Source organism: Vulpes lagopus, chromosome 3 (genome assembly GCF_018345385.1).
Source record: "Vulpes lagopus strain Blue_001 chromosome 3, ASM1834538v1, whole genome shotgun sequence".
NCBI classification, from domain to species: Eukaryota; Metazoa; Chordata; class Mammalia; order Carnivora; family Canidae; genus Vulpes; species Vulpes lagopus.
In genome coordinates, this window is record NC_054826.1 from 88,347,587 (window position 1) to 88,369,531 (window position 21,945).

The 21,945-nt window shown below is 37.7% G+C and overlaps 2 protein-coding genes across 7 annotated transcripts in view; both read right to left on the reverse strand.

Annotated features, from left to right (window-relative positions):
• Window positions 1-21,945, reverse strand: part of ZNF37A (zinc finger protein 37A) — a 109,230-nt gene that overhangs the window by 47,406 nt on the left and 39,879 nt on the right. For 5 of the 6 annotated variants that reach the window (XM_041748868.1, XM_041748867.1, XM_041748866.1 and 2 more), the window contains exon 3: window positions 4,506-4,617. The exons of the other annotated variant lie outside the window; for it this stretch is intronic. The gene's annotated coding sequence lies outside the window, so the exon portion shown is untranslated. The remainder of the gene's footprint in view (window positions 1-4,505; window positions 4,618-21,945) is intronic. 6 annotated transcript variants of the gene reach the window in all.
• The window catches only part of LOC121487301 (zinc finger protein 33B-like), a 57,199-nt gene continuing 39,879 nt past the window's right edge, over window positions 4,626-21,945 (reverse strand). Inside the window, 2 exon segments of the mRNA XM_041748861.1 lie at window positions 4,626-12,164; window positions 12,166-14,231. Of these exon segments, the coding sequence (XP_041604795.1) occupies window positions 12,009-12,164; window positions 12,166-14,231 (2,222 nt within the window). The 3' untranslated portion in view covers window positions 4,626-12,008.

Sequence of the window (21,945 nt, forward strand, 5' to 3'; positions counted from 1 at the left end):
TAAGTACCCGGAGACCTCATCTAGACTAGGTGTCTCTGTCACAAACACATAGGCACCAACAGGGGACTGCTTTGCCCAGACTACAGCACCCTAAGCTAGGCAATTGATCTCTCTTGTTGAGCTCTAACACAACTGAACTGAACAACCAGGGAACCCAATGACAGTACAATGTGGTGGCCACTAAAGTGCAAGAGTACCAACACCCAGCAGTGTGTTCCCAGGCTGCATTTGCTGTCTAATGGATTGGTTAGTAAGCCAAAAGCATTCTAGAGACATGCCATCCCTGTCTGTCACTGAACCACACTGCTCACTACAGGATTTGTTTTAATCAGATATGACAGGATGACAGACATGAAGATAACTGCCTTTTAAGAAAAACTTTATTATTTACAATTTTAAAGAGGAAAGGAAACACCACACCATGCAGGGCCACACCGAGAAGCATGAAGGTTGGTGAGGAGACAGAAGTAAGAGAAAATCATGGATGATATCCTTATTTTCTATAGTGGTAGGAAGTTCTTAGTTGGGGATGTGCCCCATTGAGCAAGATGCAAAGCAGATTTAGGGTTTGTGGTTGGAGGGTTTCTAGTATGATTTCTGTGCACCTGTGAGAACATGGAGATGATATGAATATAAACAACTTTAGCCATTAGCTTGATGACAATTTTGAGATGCCAAACCATCTGTTACAGACTATCAAGAATGATTATTACAGTAAAATATCAAACTAATAGAATAAGCTCATATTGTTATCTCAAGTAATTACATATTGAGATAAATCTCAATAGACATGAAAACATTCAACAAAATCCAGCACCTTTTCATGATACAACATTCAACAAACTGGGAATAGAATGGAACTACCTCAATCTCTTCAGCATAAAGGCCATTAATGAAAAACCCAACGTAACATCATACTTAATAGTGGAGGGTTGAATACTTTCCCATAATGAAAGTAAAATCTTGAATTTGGACAGGGTGGTTTGTTTGGCTAATATTCCAAAAAAGTAGAAAGCCAGAAGGAAGACTTTACAATTTAGCATCTTATTTGACTAGTGTGTGACCATAGAACTTCAGCTGATCCAGTCAGGAATTGCCAGACTCATCCCATCCTTATCACCAAAACTGTTAAGGAAATATAGTTAAAAACAAAAAATCTTCTCCAAGCCTAGAAAATTTATCCACTCATACAGAAGGCAAAGAAAACAACTTTATTATTGAATGATGTGACAATCCAAAGAAAGAAAGAAATCTCAACCCCTCCTTTTTTTTTTTTTTTTTTTTTTGAGAGACAGAGAGAGCATGAGTGGGTGGGGAGGGGCAGAGGGAGAAGGACAGAGAGAATCTTAAGCAGATTCACACTCAGTGCAGAGCCCAGTGCAAGGCTTGGTCTCACAACCTTTAGATCATGACCTGAGCCAAAATCCAGAGTCAGACACTTAACCGCCTGAGCTACCCAGGCATCCCTCACCCCTTTTCATAGACAAGCAGATACAACCCATTACATACATGCTGTCAAGATAAACAATAACTAATCCTCAAGTAAGGACTTGAGAGCATCATTTATCACACATTGTTTGCCCTAAATTTATTTGGTAAAAGAATGAAGAAAACCTATAGGACCTATGGAATACTATCAAGAAAATCCACAAACACATTATAGGAGTCTCAGGAGGACAATAGAAGAAATAAGCAGAAATACATTTGTGTGCCCAAGAGTGGGAAATAAAAACCCAGCAAAAATTCAAGGAAGGGGCAGCAGCATTTTGTTCTTACTGAAACAGACACTCTGGATACTTGCCTTCCTTGCATACAATACTTCTGCCAAAACAACCATATGTGAACTTATAGAATGTTTTATTCACTATCATGGTATTTCACACTTATGTTGCTTCTGGTCAAGGAACCCACTTAACAGCAGAAGTAGTGAGGCAATAGGCCCAGGCTCATAGAATTCACTAGTGTCGCTATCTTATTTACCATGATGAAGAAGTTGGTTGACTGAATGGTGGATTAGCTTTTTGAAAACTCAGTTACAGTGCCAACTAGGTGGCAATACCTTACAGAGCTGGGGCAAGTTCTCCAGAAGGCTGTATATGCTCTGAATCAGTGTCCCATAAATGGTGCTATTTCCCTCATTGCCCAGATACAATGAGGTGCTATTGCCCTCATTGAACCAAGGGGTGGAAACGGGATTGGCACCATTCACTATTACCCCTGCTGACCAGTAGCAAAATTTATGCTTGCTGTCTCCATGACCGCACTTCTGTTCCGCTGGCATAGAAATATTGGTTCCAAACGGAGGAATAATTCCACCAGGAGACACAACAATGATTCAACTGAAATGGAAGTTAAGACTGTCAACTTGGCCAATCTGGGCTCCCCATGACTTCAAATCAACAGGCAAATAAAGAAGATACTGTGTTGAGGTGATTGATCCTACTAAAGAAACTGGACTTCTACTACACATTGGAGGTGAGGAAAAGTATGTCTAGAATACAGGAGATCTCTTGGGGCATCTCTTAGTACTAGCATGTCCTGTGATTAAAATCAATGGAAAACCACAACAACCTAATTCAGGACAGACTGCTAATAGCCCAGAACCTTCAGGAAGGAAGGCTTGGATCACCCCAACAGGTAAAGAACCATAACTAGCTGAGGTGCTTGCTGAGGGTAAAAGGAATAAGAAAGGGTAGTAGAAGAAGGTCATTATAAATACCCACTGTGACTGCATGACCAGTTACAGAAATAAGGACTGCAACTGTCAGAGGAGTAGTTCTTCCTTATTTTGTTAATAGGTGTACGGATATATCTTTAATTATATATACTAAATATTTACTTAACATATTATACTTAGTATAACACACATACTTAATTTATATTTGGCATATATATATATATATTATTATATATAATATATATATATATTAAGCAAATGTCTTTGTTTACTTCCTTTTCTTATCCCTATATCCATAACATATAGTGTACTGATTTTATTTTATTTATTCATGAGAGAAACAGAGAGAGAGAGAGAGGCAGAGACATAGGCAGAGAGAGAAGCAGGCTTCATACAGGGAGCCCGATGCGGGACTAGATCCCTGGACTCCAGGATCATGCCCTGGGCCAAAGGCAGGCGCCCAACTCCTGAGCCACCCAGGCATCCTTGGTGTACTGATTTTATATCATAGTATTCAAGTATTGTTAAGTTAAATCATATGACATAATACTATTTGAGTTATGGGCTATCAAAGAGAAGAGTAAATAAACATCACCCAAGGACCTTGCAACCTCTTTCAGGGATAGGGCTGATGTTTTTTCAGTTGTACCCTGGATAGTTGTATAACGTTAGGTACAGGAAGTATGACTTTGTTACTGTCTTTATTTGGAGATTAAATATGGAATATGGTATTAGAAAAACCAGAATCTGGGCACTGCATGTACATATTGCTTCTAGGACATTCCTGCACTTATATCCTGTCTGCTGACAGAGAAAAGATATATTTTGTGTATACTAACATGTGTATATAAACATAAAAACATTTGTAATAATATGTATTTATACATACTGATATTTCCAGCTCTAATTCCTGCCATACGGATCATTCTAGCTTCCTTTTCTTGTCCACCTGTAAACTCCCAACGCAGTAATGATAAACCTGGCTCTTCCCATTTGCCATCCATTTACTTAATTATTCCATTCCAGTGTGAACGTATAGCACTACCAGAATTATTAACCTGTACCCCATGGAAAATGACTTTATCAACTACAGTGGAATGCTTATATGCAGTTCTTTGCCTTGAGCATTACAGTCTCCATCCACTCTCACAGTTACTTAAGTCAGCACATTTTACTTCCACCTCTTTCCCTGAGGTTGTTACACAGTCTATAATCCTTCCTGGTGTCCCTGGAACCCCTCAATGGCTTTTTAAATTTGCCTACATTGGGGCATCTGGGTAGCTCAGTGATTGAGTGTCCACCTTTGGCTCAGGTTGTGATCCGGGGTCCTGGGATCAAGTCCTGCAGCAGGCTCCCCACAGGGAGCCTGCTTCTCCCTCTGCCTATGTCTCTGCCTCTCTCTGTGCGTATCTCGTGAATAAACAAATAAAATCTATAAATAAATAAATAAATAAACAAGCCTACATTGTTTCCTTACTTGTGTTGTAAAGTCCTATAGGTTTGAACAAATGCATGAATTCATGTATCCATTATGGTATCCTACAGAATAATAGCTTCACCACTTAAAAAATTTCCTAATCATTTATTCAGCCCTCTCAACCTCCCCTTGAAGCCTTCTAAATGTGATTGTCTCTATAATTTTGCCTCTCCCAATGTCATGTAGAAATCAATCATACATCGTGTAGCTTTCAGATTGACTTCTCTCACTAACCAATATGCATTTAAGATTGTTCCATGAGTTTTAGTGGAACTTTTAACACACCATTTTTTCTTACCACTCAATAGTATTTTATTGTAGGGATATGCCACAGTTTGTTTATCTGCTTACCTATTGAAAGATATCTTGGTTACTTCCAATTTGGGACAATATGAATAAAGCTGATATAAGTATTCATATGCAGGCTTCTGTGTCAATGGACGTTTTCAATTAAGTTGAGTACCTAGAAGTGCAGTGGTTGGATTGTATAAGACTATGGTTTAGCCTTGTAAAAAACTGCTAAGGTTTGTAAATATTTTTAACCTCAATTTATAGTTAATTCATGATCCAGTAAACACAAATATTCATTTAACGTTTATTCATTGAGTATTTACAATGTGCCACAATCTAGGCACTGGATTTATAGTACTAACAAAAATAGAGAAAATCTCAGTTTTGATGTAGTTTATATGCTAGTGAGGGAATACAAAGAAAATAAGCAAGAAAAATACATATACTAAGTAATAAGTTGGTAAAAAGTTATAGTAGGAAAGGGGATAGTTTACAGAAAAGGAAAAACTATGGAGACAAATAAAAAGATGAGTGGTTGACAGGGTTTGGGGTCAGGAGGAGGGATGAATGGGCAGAGGATGTTTTGAGCAATGAAAATACATTGCATGATACCATAATGATGGATACATGTCATTTTACATCTGTCCAAACCCACAGAACTGATAATACCAAGAGTGAACTGTGATGTAAACTGTGGGCTTTAAGCAATTATGTTTAATCAATGTAGGTTCATCAACTCTAACATGCACCACTCTGGTGGAGATGTTGATAATGGGAGAGGTTGTGCATGTGTGTAGGTGGGGAGAGATATATGGGAGATCTCTATGCTTTCCCCTCAATTTTGCTATGAATCTAAAGCTTCTCTAAAAAAATAAAAGTCTTAATTGGAAAAAAAGAGAGAGTTGCCAGAAGCCTGATTCGATCTTTAATACATGTATGTATCAGACTACTAAGGTTGCTTAGTCTGTTCAGGCTGCTATAACAAAAGATCACAGACTTGCTTGCTCCTAAACAACAGAAATTTCTCACAGTTCTAGAGGTTGAGAAATCCAAGATCAGCACATGTGTATGGTCATGTTCTGGGGTAGGCCCTCTTCCTGGGTAAAAGCCAGCACCTGCTTACTATGTCCTCCCATAGTAGGAGGGCTGTGAACTCTGGAAGACCCCATTCATGAGGACTCCACTCTTGTGATCTAATCACCTCCCAAAGGCCCCAATATCATCCCATTAGGGATTAGATTTAATATATGGATTTAAGGCTGGGACACAAACATTCAGAACACAGCAGCTGCCATCCCAAAATACCACAGACAAGGTGATTTAAGGAACAGAAATGTATTTGCTCACAGCTTAGAGGCTGGAAGCCCAAGATCAAGGTATCAGTAGGTTTGTTTTCTTCTAAGACCTCTCTCCTTGGCTTATAGATGGCTACCTTCTTGCTGTGTACTCACATGTCCTTTTCTCTGTGCATGCACATCTCATGTCTCTTCCTTCTTCTAAGGACACCAGTCATATTAGATTAGAGCCCCACTCTTATGACCTCTATCTCTTTAAAAGCCCTGTCTCTGGGGCCCCCTGGGTGGCTCAGTTCACGATCCCAGGGCCCTGAGATCAGTCGAGCTCTGTGTTGGGCTCCCTGCTCAGTAGGGAGTGTGTGTCTCCCTTTCCCTCTGCCTCCCCGCCCCCCACTCATGTTCTCTTTCTCTCTCTCACAAATAAAATCTTCTAAAAAAATAAAATAAAATAGAAGCCCTATCTCCAAATACAGTCATATTGGGTTAGGGCTTTAATCATGGATTTTGAGGGAAATACAATTCAGTCCATGATTATACATATTTGTCATGAAACAATAATTCCTTGTATCTATAATGAATTCTGATAGATTTTGTTCTATTTCTTTAAAAGTCAAGTCACTGAATTGATTTCACAGTTCCTTAATAGGCCAGTGTGGTGGCTTTATAATGTGTTACCTTGGCTAGACTGCACTACATTTCCCAGAGTTCACTTTTCTGTATATTTCCAAATGAGATGGACGACAAAAGACATTCTTGTGCAAGATTTGGGGGGTATAAGTGATGTAGCAGCCACTTTGTAGCTCACACATGCTGTTGCTCATCTATTGACCACCTCACTGGCCTAAGGCAGCATCAGGACTGTTGACTGTTTCATGTGGATACTTCAGCTTCTCCACCAGGTATGTGTGATCACTTCTATGATTAAGGGCCCCAGCTTCTGCAAGACATCCCACCATCAAGATCAGAAGCAATGAGAACCAACTCCGGCTTTAGTCCATCCTTAGGAGCTCTACTCATGATTGTGGGTTCTGACTTGTTTTTGCTTTCTTTCTGTCATGTCTATCTTGTTTTCCTTATTATCTGCCCTGTGGACTTCAAGTGCCTTCATCAGACATGAAGACAGCCATACTGAATAGACAAATTGGCCATTTCCCCTAACTGCATGAGGTCAACTCTCTGTAACAAGTCCCATTACACACAGACACTCTCCTGGTGGTTGTCTCTAATTAAATGCTGTCTGAATCATGAATTTGTACCAAAGTGAATTTGGAGTATCTGCATTAGATTATATATAATCAGATTATATTTAGACTTTAAACCATTAATGGGACTATTTTAGTGGTAAAGGAGCATTGATAGTCCATGTAGTGATAATACGGTTACTCTATTACTACTTTTGGAGACCTGTAATCAAGTGACTAGAGATAGCAAGGCTCTGGGGGGGATCATGTATATGCTGCTCTAGATATTTTAGTGAACATAAGGAGTATAGTAGGGATTGGTTGTTTACTGCTAATTGTGCTGGAGAACTTGGGGGAAAGAACATGAGAAGCTCAGGAGTTTAAGTCCCAAGCTCAAGGACCACATAAGGGATTTTACCTTTCAGGGTATGTGGCTACCCTGAAAGAAAATCTTATTGCCTAAAGCTGCAGGGCTGAGATTTATGTATATCAAATCCAATGTTGAATCCTTTGATTGGCATGATTATAATGCAGATCGAGTTCCCAAACTTATAGGGTCTCTTACTAAAGTTAGGGCATTGATTGGGAATGAGATCTTGAAAACTGGGATGGAAAAACATGAGCAGATTTCAAAGTAGCTGAGTCTTCAATGCCTATAAATACCTTCAATGTACCTGCTGAGTCTTCTTTCCAATAGAACCAGCCCTTCCTTTCCCACCTGAGTTTAGCCTCCCTTGACCATAGGAACCTAATATGGCCTTCTGTGCCACAGTTGTCTTGCAAAGATATTCTGATCCTCTTCAGGACTTACCTACACTACCTCTACTTGCACTTGACCTATAACCAGATGTAAGACCCAATATTTGTCAAACAGTACAAATTGTGACCCATAAAGGGGTCTGATACACATCAAAAGAAATGTACAATTTTACATCTTTATATTAACAGAAACCTGGCAAATATGTCTGGGACCTGGGTGGTTAGAGGGAAAGTGCCAGAGCCCAACAGCTGACCTCATAGGCAGCTGCAGCTTCCTCCAGGGAATGCCGGTCAATCTCTCTGGGGTCAGGGTTCACAAACACTATGGGCCTTTTGTCCATGGCCCAGGTCAAGGCCATTAAGCTCCAAGATCCCAAGGTTAGCCCTTTGATGTACTGATAAAATAGCAATTCTAAACAGACCTCAGGTTCACTGGCTAAAGGTTTTATATTAGAAGAGCATTTGAGGTACTCCCTCTGGTAATTTGGAAGGGATCCCCTTTTCTTTTCTCATCATCTGGGCCTCAGGAAATTGCACATGTCCTCAACACCCTTGGGCATCAGGCACGTGTGCAATGGCAGCAAGGGAAGTAGCAGCAGAGGAGAGGGGAAAGGCTGCTGCCCCTACCTGTGCAACAGCTCATTAGACCACAAAAGTGCCATGCTTAATTCTTCCAGGGCTACCTTTCCAAAATTTCACAAAGGGCCATCTGCATGCCCACCCCAGTGGTGCACAATAACAAACAATGGTATGTGTGGGCACCCTGAATAGCCAGGGATGGTCACCAGACTATATGCAGTAACCAGAGTTCTAGCCAGTCCCTTGGTAGGTGGGGCTCAACTGCAGTTGGGGTCCTGTGTTGTCCCTGCCTCAGACCTCTAGTCAAACTGAACCCAAAAGGAAATATCCTTTAATACAGCCAATTAACAATTCTCTTAGGTTTAAAAAACAAAAACAAAAACAAAAACAAAAAACAATTCTCTTAGGGTCAAGAGCCTTTTAGGGTGGGAAGACACAGCAACACCCCCAAAAGAAGGCAGTAAAGTGCACATCAAAAGGTAGGCCTGCCAGCCTTTTTGGCCTTGCCAGCAATTGGTAGCTGTCCCAAGTGGCCTTTGTCATATCACAGAACCAGTCCGTCAAGAACAATTTGGTATAGAAACAAGATGTTATGAAGAGATGTAGGAAATTTACACTTTAAAAAAAGATAAGGCTTACAAGAACAGCAAGCTATATACTGAAAACAGGCTTTAGCTTTATAGTGGCTATCAATATATGATTTCTGAGAATGCACTCTGTCTCCCACCATAGGAAAACTGACACTGAATAATGTGAGTTTTAAATATTGTGTGTAAGAAAGCACCTTCACAGATTCATCTGTATTGCTATATGCAGGAAGGGTTGTTTATTTATTCAATATGCTTTATTTTTAGAGGAGTTTTAGGGTTACAGAAAAATTGAGCAGAAAGCACAGAGTTCCTACATACTGCTTCACTTCTACCCCCCTCTAAATAGTCCCCTATTATTCATATCTTGCATTAGTGTGGTACATTTGTTACAACAGATGAGCCAATATTGATTCATTATTAATAACTAGTTTACATAGGGTTTTTACCCTTTCTATTTTATACTTTATGGGTTTTGACAAATGAATGACATGTATCTTTCATTATAATATCCTACAGAATAGTTTCATTGTCCCAAAAATCCTCTATAAGCCACCTATTCATCCTTCCCTCCCTTGCCCTGAATCCCTGACAACCACTACATCTTTTTACTATCTCCATATACTTGTGCTTTTGTATCTGAATGCATTATAGATGGATACCAAAGTGTAAAGCCTTTTCAGGCTGGCTTTTTTCATTTAGCAATTTGCCAGCAAGGTTCCTCCATGTTTTGTTACTTCTGTTACAAAAAGCTATGATTGCCTTTTGCCATCCCTTTACTCATTGCATCTCATAACCTTGTTATATAATTGCTTACTAGTGTCAAAGCATATTGCTGTTGACTCCTTGGAATTTTCTACCTACAGAATCATGTTATGTGTAAATATAGACCGTTCTATCTCTTCCTTCCAAATCCCAAGTTTATTTCCTTTACTTCTCATACTGTGTTAGTGAGGACTTCCAGAAGGAGGTTGAAAGACAGTGGTCAAAGGGGGCCTCCTTTGCCTTCCTCCTTATCTTACTGCATCTAGTTTGTCACCATTAAGTATGATGTTAGCTATTGGGCTTTTGTAGATGTTCTTTACCAAGTTAAAGAAGTTCCCTGTATTCTTAGTATACTGAAATTTCTTACTGTGAATATGAGTTAAGATTTTCTGAAATGCTTTTCTGTACCTATTGATATGATTATGTGATTATTTCTTCTTTTGCCTGTTGATATGATGGGTTAAATTAACAGATTATCAAATGTAGAAGCAGCACTGCACGTGTAGAACAAATCCCACTTGGTCATACTGCAAAAATGATATATTGTTGGGTTCAATTTGCTTGTGACTTGTTGAGGATTTCTACGTGAGGAAACTGTAAGACATATAGGTCTGCACTTTCCTGTTCTTGTGATGCCTTTGTCTGGTTTTGCTACAACACCAATGCTAGCCTCACAGAACGAGTTAGGAAGTATTTCTTCTGCTCTTACTTTTTGGAAGAGATTTTAGAGAATTGGTATCATTTTTTTCCTGAAGGGTCTAATAGAATTCACCAGTGAATACATCTGGATGTGATACTGATTTGGAAGATTATGTATTAATTCAATTTCTTAATAGATACATGGCTATTCAGGTTTATCCTTCTGTGACTTTTGGCAGATTGTGTGGCAGGCTATGAAATTTGTGTGCAGAGTCGTTCATAGTATTATTATCCTTTTAATATCCATGGAATCAGCTGTTATGGCCCTCCTTCATTTCTGATATTAGCAACTTATATCTTCTCTTTTTCTTGGTTAATTTAGCTAACAGTTTATCAGTTTCATTGATCTTTACAAACAACTATCTTTTGATTTTACTGATTTTCTCTATTTTGTTTTCAACTTCACTGATTTCTGCTCTAATTCGTATTTCTTTTGTTTCATTTACTCTGGATTTAATCAGCTCCTTTTCCTAATTTCCTAAGATAGAAGCTTAGACTCTCTGTGCAAGTTAAGATCATTAGTTTGTATAACCTGGTTTATGTAACCTGACTGATTGTAGAATTTAGTATATCACTTTTTACTGTGTCAGTGAGTAAAAGCCCAAAGCTACTTTCATTCTGGATCTGTTCCAATCTTAACCCACTCTCCTCTCAGAGTAAAAAATCTCCAAGGGCTCCGATCTGTCTCTGGGTACACCAGCCCATGCTTATAGGGCAGTAACTTACAGAGTTAAGTCTGTAGAAAATTTAGGCTGAGGGCTAGAAGACTCACATATGTACAGTCAAGGCACCTCATGGCTTGACACAAACCATGGGTAAAAGGGGATAATGACACTAGGGACTAGATAACCTTCACTGAACATAACCTATTTGCCACCTTATTTTGATTTATACATTTTAAATGGTTACACATTAGCTCTGTGGGCATCTACTTTTAAAAGGATGCTCCAGGCTCTTAGGCACATGGGAGATGTGCCTGATATTGTAACAGCAGCTAAATTAGGGGGTGTCTATTCTCTGTTCACAATTATATTAAGTTGCATTATGACTATCAACACGAGGGAACTTCTCATGGTAAAATCCCAATTCCTTTGTAATCCTAATGCAACAGAGACACCAGATTCCCTTTTGATTTTGTAACCTGTGTTGGTGGTTACTAAAAATACAAGTGATAAAATTTCACAGAACTAGACATACACACAAAGTGCATGTAAACATTGTTGAAGTGGGAAGGACTGTGTGTGACTGAGTACTGTAGTGCCATCAATGTCATGTGCTTGACAATATACCATGGTTGTAGAAGATAGCATTAGAGGAAGCTTGATGAAGGGCACATGAGAATTCTATGTACTTACTGCAGCTTCTTTTAAGTTGATTTTTCATTTTACTACTTTTTTTTTTGGTTTTTAAAACTTTACATTGCACAATATACATCTACAAATTAAAACTTTTTATGTTTCCTAAAGATAAATATGACATCAAAACCCAAAACACAACTTCTAATGTTATATTACTTCTAAAAATAATCTTCAAGCTATATACCTCAAATTGAAATAAAATCTGACACAACCTAGTTTGTACTTTTGCTAAAAAAACACTTTTGCAAAATCAAAAAATCTTTACTGTCTTATACCAGTATTTGCTTGGTGACATTCAGAGAAATGTTATTTAACAAGACTGCCCTATATTTGTTGCACTCTACTTTGGAGTAACATAAAGCCAGTTTGTGGAAGAAGGTTCCTGAACATTCAGGATGTCAACAGAGGTTCCTCCACAGTGTGAATTCTCTGAAGCGTAATAATGGGTGCTGAACTGCAGCTCGACATTCCTAACACCCACTTCAATTGTAAGGTTTTTCTCCTGTGTGTGTTCTCTGATGTACAATGAGGTTTGACTTCTGAGAGAAGGTTTTTCCACATGTGTTACATTCATAAGGCTTCTCCCCTGTGTGTGATCTCTGATGTTTAGCAAGGTCTGATTTACGGTAAAAAATTTTCCCACATTCATTGCACTGACAAGATTTCTCTCCTGTATGAGCTCTGTGATGTACTGTGAGGGATGATTTGTGACTGAAGCATTTCCCACATTCATTACATTCATAGGGTTTCTCCCCTGTGTGTTTTCTCTGATGTAAAATAAGGCCTGACTTCACGCAGAAAGATTTTCCACATTCATTACATTTATAGGGCTTTTCTTCTGTATGAGTTCTCTGGTGGACAATCAGAGCTGACTTATGACAGAACGCCTTTCCACATTCATGACACTCATAGGGTTTCTCACCTATGTGAATTCTCTGGTGCTGAGTAAGCTGAGACTTCTGGCAGAAGGTTTTCCCACATTCATTACATTCATAGGGCTTCTCCCCTGTGTGGGTTCTATTATGTTTAGTTAGGTATGACTTATTATAGAAGATTTTTCCACATTCGTGACATTCAAAGGGTTTCTCCCCTGTATGTGTCCTATAATGTTGAGAGAGGGTAGACTTATGGCTGAAGAATTTCCCACATTCAGGACATGCAAAGGGCTTCTCCCCTGTGTGAGTTCTCTGATGTACTGTGAGGTCAGACTTTAAGCAGAAGGTTTTCCCACATTCATAACATTCATAAGGTTTCAACCCTGTATGAATTATCTGATGCCTGGTGAGTACTGACTTGTGGTAGAAAGTTTTACCACATGCATTACACTCATAGGGTTTATTCCCTACATGAGTTCTCTGATGTTGTGTAAGATGTGACTTTTGACAGAAAGATTTCCCACAGTCAGGACACTCAAATGGTTTCTCACCTGTATGAGTTCTCTGATGTACTGTAAGGTGTGAATTCATACAGAAGGATTTCCCACATTCATAGCATTCATAGGGTTTCAGCCCTGTGTGTGTTCTCTGGTGTTTCGTGAGATCTGACTTCTGGTAAAAAGTTTTCCCACATGCATTACACTGATAGGGTTTCTCCCCCGTATGTGTTCTCTGGTGTAACCTAAGGGCTGACTTGTGGCTGAAGGCCTTCCCACAATCATTGCACACATAGGGTTTTTCCCCTGTGTGTGATCTCTGATGTTTTGTGAGGTTTGACTTCTCCCAGAAGGTTTTTCCACATTCATTACATTGAAAGCGTTTCTCTCCTGTGTGTATCCTCTGATGTCGAGTGAGGTGGGATTTCTCCCAAAATGCTTTCCTGCACTCATTACATTCAAAGTGTTTCTCTCCTTTATGAGTTTTCTGAAGTTGTGAAAGGCATAAATTCCTCCGGAAATTATTCCCACTTCCATTACATTCATAGTGTTTCATATGTGGCCCATGATGTTTCAAAACGGTAGCCTTCACATACAGGGATTTTCCACAACCACTAAATCCATAGTGATTTTCCTTTGAGGAATTCATCTGATGGAGTAAGAAGGAAGAGTTATCAAAGAAGGTTCTCCCATATTCATCACATTCACAGTCATTCCCTTCTGCAATTTCTCTCATGTATGGACTGAATATTGCCTTTTCAAGGAAGGTTTCTTGATAAATGTTATACTCAAAATTTTGCTCTAAAGTTTGAATCTTCTTATGATGAACAGGGTTCTCATCATGATTCAAAATTTTCCCATTTCTAAAAAACCCACTTTTCTCTCGAGTATGTGTTTTCTCATGTTTAATATCAAGTAGCAAATTTCCAAAAGCATTATATTCATCAGTCTCTTTTCCTAAATAGTTCTTCTTATTGATAAATAATTTTGAAACACAGTTGAAACTCATTCCACATGAGTCACATTGACAGAGGATCTTTTTGGAAGGAAAAGAGTCTGCGTTCAAGGTAAGTGGTTTTTCTCCATTACCTCGTTCTTTAGTCATTGTTTTATTAATGAATGAAACTTCCCCCACATGTTTAGGCTGGTCTTCTTGGCTCCTTTCTTTCTTGTGATCAGTTTCCCAGGATTCTAAAAATAAGAAAAGTCAACCTTACATATAAATATTAACATATTTCTTATGGAACGCAACATATATAAAAATGCTGATTTAGATTTCTTATCTAGTTTCCTGAGAAGAAAATAACTGTAAGTACATATTTTTCCTATTCTTGGGTTTGACACGAAAGAACAAAAATGAAAATAAGAAAAAAAAGCCTGGCATAGTGGAAAAAGGGAGAGGAAACTGGCTATCATAACACATACATCTACATTGTGATGTCTGAAAAATAATAATAATAGCTGCTAAAATCTGAATGTGTCCATTTATCCTCCAGAAAACTGTATGGGTCGATACAAGGAGAGCAAATAAAAATTACCTACAACAAACCATGACTTCAGTATAACTAGGAGATACAAAATACTACTAACTTCAAATTGCCACTAGGGAAAAAAACATTTAAATACAGAAGAAACTGATAATGAGCTCACATCCATTTAAGAGTCCTCTAGAGTCATGGCAACCACACCTAAAGAAAAGACAGAAAACTCAGAGATAATTAAATCCAAATAAAATCACTCCCAGAAAGGGGAAGTCCTAGTATGAGTGGGAAAATACTGAGATGACATCTGATAGATGATAACTTAGGCCACTGGGAACTCCAACAAAAGGGACTTGTAGGATATGGGAATCCACGTGAGGAATAAAATCCTAAAAAGGACACAGTGATCTTAGAATAGACTTGAATTACAAGGAGCAGGATATGAACTGAACTGTCCTCCTCCCAAATTCGTATGTTGGAAGCCCTAATCCCCAATGCGACTACATCTGGAGACAGAGGGCTAGGCAGGCAATTAAGGCTGAGTTTAGGGCATCAGGATGTGGTACTGATACAATGGTATCCTTATTAGAAGCAGAAGAGACACCAGCACTTGCTTGCTTCCATTATGTGCACAGAAAAAAAAGCCATGTGAGGATATATCAAGAAGGTGCTGTCTGCAAGCTGAAGAGATAGGGCTCAGCAGAAACCAACCCTGCTGGCATCTTCTCCTTGGCCTTACAGACTCCAGATGTATGAGAAAATAAATTTCTCTTATTTAGGTGATCCAGTCTGTGGTGTTTTGTTATTGAAGTCCTGGCAGACTAATAAAGAGCACAAAAGAAAAAGAGACTTCACTGAAATTTTGGTAAATAGCACTGAAGAGAGGCATGACAACAAAGAATGACAATAAAACTAATGAAAGAACAACTGCATCAATTAGAAAGCCCTGGATAAAAAATTTAGCAGCAAAATTAATAGTGTTTAAAATACAATTATACATATGATTACAGTCTCTACAGAGAAAAACACACAGAATAAATATTAAAAACCATAAACTAAGCATCCACCTATTCTAAAGGACCACCATGAACCTGGGAAAGCTAACCTGAACAGTACTAAGACACACTTCAAAAAAAACTATTAGACCTTAAAACCTAAGAAATGTCTTTTGGGCAAAAAGAATAACTCGCAACAAACAAAAATGTAGGTCTTGCAATAGACCTACAAAGTGTCACCAATAAACAATCCATACCCCTGTCACCAATAAACAAAGTGAAGCTCAGTGGAGCAACATTTTCGGGTTAAAAGAAAGTCAAGGATTTGACAGGAAACACTGGCAGAAAAACTAAGCAGTGGATACATTTTATTGTAGGTCTAAGACCAAAAAAAAAAAAAAAATTGGGAACAAGAACAGAAGAATAATATATAAATGTCAGAGACACCTGGGTGACTCAGTTGGTTAAGTGTCTAATATAGGGTCAAGTCGTGATCTCAGGGTCCTGGGGTCGAGACCCCCTCTGGCTCAGTGTGGAGTCTGCTTCTCCCTCTGCCCTTCCACCCACTTGTGTGCTCACTCTCTCTTGTTCTCTCTCTTTCTCTACTCTTGCTCTCAAATAATAAAATAAAAATATGTGTGTATATATATATATATATATATATATATATATGTAAATGCTACAGGTTCTAGTGAAGTAGAAATAATGCAACTAAAAAAGCTATAGGAAACAGGAAACAAAAGAAGAATATAAGAATACACACAGAGATAGCCATATAAGTAATCACCTAAAGAATGTCACTAAAAGCTGAAAAATCAAATAGAGGGTTAAATTAGGAAATGGGCAACTAAGGGCAGTATAAAACATATTAGTGTAAAAGTAATTCTGAGAACAAAAACATCAAAATTCCCTAACTCTCTCCAAAATGAAACAAAGACCAAACAGAATAATTCAGTAAATGTGATACACTCATTAAATGTAACAATATGACAGAAATTAGACCAACTATGAGTCATATTAACAAGTGTTTAACTCACCAATTAACAAAATGACTTCAGTCAACAGTCACAAACAAAAACCTAAATCAATGCTGTAGATGAGAAACATAATTATAGAGACTTACTCAAAAAGGCTAAAACCAAAAGCATGGACCATATTATTCCAAACAAAGGGAAACAGTAAGGAAGGAGAGATGTAAATCTGTTGCCAGAAAGGACAGAAAAGCCACTTTACAAAGATAAATCCTCAATTTTGAATGCAAAATTAACATTTATAAAATCTAAAGTCCAAAAATCTTTCATGGAGCAGAACTCAGAAAAGCAAGGAAAAAATAAAATACACTATTTAAAAGGATATTTCAAGAAAGATCAAAAAGCAGAAAGTTGGGGGGTAAAAGACTTAACGACAACAATTAAGAAGACATATATCATGACCCATATTTGATTTTATAATGTCAAAACTTTTAATAGAAAATTACACTTTCATCTCAAGGGTGCATGAAACATTAAAAACACTGATATGCAAACATGCTCAGGTAATAATACAGTAAAACTAGAACATATTGGGGAAGAATAAGCTTCCATTGGGACTTCAAAAAAACCAGCTCTCTAGCAAACTATTCATTGGTGAAAAAGTAAACAAACAAAAGCTGAAGTTCTAAAACAAAAAAACTAGTGAAAGTATTACTTACGAGTAAATATGGGATATGCATACTGATCATAGATTTCATAGCATTAAATGTTTTGTATTGGTGAAAAGAATGAAAAACAATTGAATCCTTGACTCAAAAAATAAAAACAAAAGAAAACAAAAGTAACACAAAAGAATGAAGTAGAAAGCACAAATAGGGAAATAATACAGGTAAAAACAGATAAACACAAAAATAAATTTACAATAATACAGATAAAACTTTCTCTTCATCTGTAAGGTCTAGTAGTTTTATTAAAGGATGTCTTCAGCAAACCATTCCATGTCAGTTTTTCCAGGTGGTCTCTTTGAACATGTGGATTAGGTCTTCTTTTATTTTTGGACAGTTTACTTAGATTTGATATTAATGGAATGCAAAGAGAAAAACAGTAGAACAAGGGTTAAGCCAAAAAGCTGTTTCTTTGGGACCCCTGGCTGGCTCAGTCAGTAGAGAATGGGATTCTTGGTCTTGAGGTTGTGAGTTCAAGCCCCAAGTTTGGTGTGAAGAGGTTACTTTAAAAATCAATTAAATCTCTTAGAAACAAAAAATCTAGTTCTTTGGAAATAGTAACAAAGGAGATGAATCATTCTCAACAAGATACTAGCCAATAGGATCCAATAGTACATTTAAGAAAATTATTCACCATGACCAAGTAGGATTTATCCCTGGGACACAAGGCTGGTTCAACACTCGTAAAACAATCAATGTGATTCATCATATCAGCAAGAGAAAAACCAAGAACCATATGATCTTCTCATTAGATGCAGAGAAAGCATTTGACAAAATACAGCATCCATTCCTGATCAAAACTCTTCAGAGTGTAGGGAAAGAGGGAACTTTCCTCAACATCTTAAAAGCCATCCACGAAAAGCCCACAACAAATATCATTCTCAATGGGGAAGCACTGGGAGCCTTTACCCTAAGATCAGGAACAAGACAGGGATGTCCACTCTCACCACTGCTATTCAACTTAGTACTGGAAGTCCTCGCCTCAGCAATCAGACAACAAAAAGACCTTAAAGGCATCCAAATTGGCAAAGAAGAAGTCAAACTCTCCCTCTTCGCCGATGACATGATACTCTATGTAGCCTCCACCCCAAGATTGCTAGAACTCATACAGCAATTTGGTAGCATAGGAGGATACAAAATCAATGCCCAGAAATCAGTGGTATTTCTATACACTAACAATGAGACTGAAGAAAGAGAAATTAAGGAGTCAATCCCATTTACAATTGCACCCAAAAGCATAAGATACCTAGGAATGAACCTAACCAAACAAGTAAAGGATCTATACCCTAAAAACTATAGAACACTTCTGAAAGAAACTGAGGAAGACACAAAGAGATGGAAAAATATTCCATGCTCATGGATTGGCAGAATTAATATTGTGAAAATGTCAATGTTACCCAGGGCAATTTACACGTTTAATGCAATCCCTATCAAAATACCATGGACTTTCTTCAGAGAGTTAGAACAAATTATTTTAAGATTTGTGGGGAATCAGAAAAGAATAGCCAGGGGAATTTTAAAAAAGAAAACCATAGCTGGGGGCATCACAATGCCAGATCTCAGGTTGTACTACAAAGCTGTGGTCATCAAGACAGTGTGGTACTGGCACAAAAACAGACACATAGATCAACGGAACAGAATAGAGAACCCAGAAGTGGACCCTGAACTTTATGGTCAACTAATATTCGATAAAGGAGGAAAGACTATCCATTGGAAAAAAGACAGTCTCTTCAATAAATGGTGCTGGGAAAATTGGACATCCACATGCAGAAGAATGAAACTGGACCACTCTCTTTCACCATACAGAAAGATAAACTCAAAATGGATGAAAGATCTAAATGTGAGACAAGATTCCATCAAAATCCTAGAGGAGAACACAGGCAACACCCTTTTTGAACTCGGCCACAGTAACTTCTTGCAGGATACATCCACGAAGGCAAAGGAAACAAAAGCAAAAATGAACTACTGGGACTTCATCAAGATAAGAAGCTTTTGCACAGCAAAGGATACAGTCAACAAAACTAAAAGGCAACCTACAGAATGGGAAAAGATATTTGCAAATGACGTATCAGAGAAAGGGCTAGTGTCCAAGATCTATAAAGAACTTATTAAACTCAACACCAAAGAAACAAACAATCCAATCATGAAATGGGCAAAAGACATGAAGAGAAATCTCACAGAGGAAGACATAGACATGGCCAACACGCACATGAGAAAATGCTCCGCATCACTGGCCATTAGGGAAATACAAATCAAAACCACAATGAGATACCACCTCACACCAGTGAGAATGGGGAAAATTAACAAGGCAGGAAACCACAAATGTTGGAGAGGATGCGGAGAAAGGGGAACCCTCCTGCACTGTTGGTGGGAATGTGAACTGGTGCAGCCACTCTGGAAAACTGTGTGGAGGTTCCTCAAAGAGCTAAAAATAGACCTGCCCTACGACCCAGCAATTGCACTGTTGGGGATTTACCCCAAAGATAGAGATGCAATGAATGAAACGCCGGGACACCTGCACCCCGATGTTTCTAGCAGCAATGTCCACAATAGCCAAACTGTGGAAGGAGCCTCGGTGTCCATCGAAAGATGAATGGATAAAGAAGATGTGTTTATGTATACAATGGAATATTCCTCAGCCATTAGAAACGACAAATACCCACCATTTGCTTCAACGTGGATGGAACTGGAGGGTATTATGCTGAGTGAAGCAAGTCAATCGGAGAAGGACAAACATTATATGTTCTCATTCATTTGGGGAATATAAATAATAGTGAAAGGGAATATAAGGGAAGGGAGAAGAAATGTGTGGGAAATATCAGAAAGGGAGACAGAACATAAAGACTCCTAACTCTGGGAAACGAACTAGGGGTGGTGGAAGGGGAGGAGGGTGGGGGTGGGGGTGAAGGGCACTGAGGGGGGCACTTGAAGGGATGAGCACTGGGTGTTATTCTGTAAGTTGGCAAACTGAACACCAATAAAAAATAAATTTATTATAAAAAAAGAGAAAAAGAATGTATAAAAAAAGGAGACAAATCATTGACTAATCTAATCAACAAAAACAAGAGAAAGAAAGCTCAACTACTCAAAATGAGAAGCAATAAGGAAGAAACAATAATTGGAACAAGGTATGAAAAAATACTAAAGGCTATTTTTGTTCAGCATGATAGAAATACATTTGAAAGAAGAGTACCAAATAATTTTCTAAGAAAATACACCTTATCAAAATTAAACTTGGTAGAGACAGAAGATATAAAAAGAATATTTTCCACATAAGAAACAAAATATCAAGTTTACCTGAGCCATAAAATAAGCACTTCTGTACTTTTCACCTACATTTACAAATTGTTAAATTTTTGCCACACGTGCTTTATCTTTCTTTATACAAAGCCTTCCTGAACATTAACTAATCTATGTGCTTTTCAACTACACAAATCTCTGTCTTTCACTGCAAAATCCTTCACATTTAGAGGTACAGCTACCATGAAAATAGATTTAATCAAAATTATCTTCTTAAAGATTTTCCATGTATGTTCTGAAATTTGTTAATCTCTGAGATATGTCTTTATCTGGTTCTGGTATTAGGAAAATGCTGGCTGCAGAGACTTAGTATAACTTTCTCCTGGATTTTCTGGAATAGTTTGGTAAAAGCTGGTGTTACATCATGTGTGGTAGAACGCACTACCTGTACCAAAGTAGAACTCAGACCTGTACCCGGGTCTTCCTCATGGAATGCTTATCTATTTCTCCTAAGTGGGCTTGGAAAGTTGTTTCTTTGAAGGTAACTGTCCATTTTATATAAATTGTTGAGTTTATATAGTTAGAGGCAAAACATTTTCTTATTTTCCTTGTGGCATCTGTACAATCTTTGGTAATATTGCCACTCCTATTCTTGATATCAATAATTTGTCTCATTTAGAAGCTTGTCAATTTTGCTGATCTTAAAGAATCAACTTTGGTTTGAATAATTTTCTCAACTATTTTTCTGTTTTGAATTACATTATTTAATACTCTGTTCTTTATTACTTCCTTTCTTCTGCTTACTGTGGACTTAATTTGCTCCTTTTTTCCTAGATTCTTAAGGTAGAAGCAGCTGAAGCCATTAAATGGTGACCTTCCGTTTTATCCAACATAAATTTCACATGTGTGTTAGATATATGTGGGTGTAAACACACACAAAATTCAACATGTATGAAATTTACACATCATATATTAAATATATATTACTTATAATACATATTCCATTTAAAAAGAATTTCACGTATGTGTGATAGATATGTACATGCAAAAAAATTTACTTGTGTTGCATAAGATCTCAATCATCTCAGCTGTTTTCACCTAAAAAGAAAAAATCAAGAAAAAAAAAACACTAGAAAAGAGAAAATAAACCTTAAAGTAAGAGAAGTTATAAAGATCCAATGGAAAACAATGAAATCAATGAAGTATTATACATACATTGTTTCCTATATAAAAATTTTCTGTATGTAAATTTCCCACAACTTCTGTTTTCATAACATGCAGTACAAAGCAGTTTCTAATTTCCGCTTTGAATTCTTTGAACGATTGGTAAGGTAAAGTATGCTATTAAGTTTCTAATTATCTAGAAATTTTATAGCTCCTGCTATTATTGATTTTTAATTTAGCTAAATTTAACTCCACTCTAGTAGGTGAAAATATTTTTTTAAATTTCTATATTTTTATTTGTGTATTTCTTTACTGGAGTTCGATTTGCC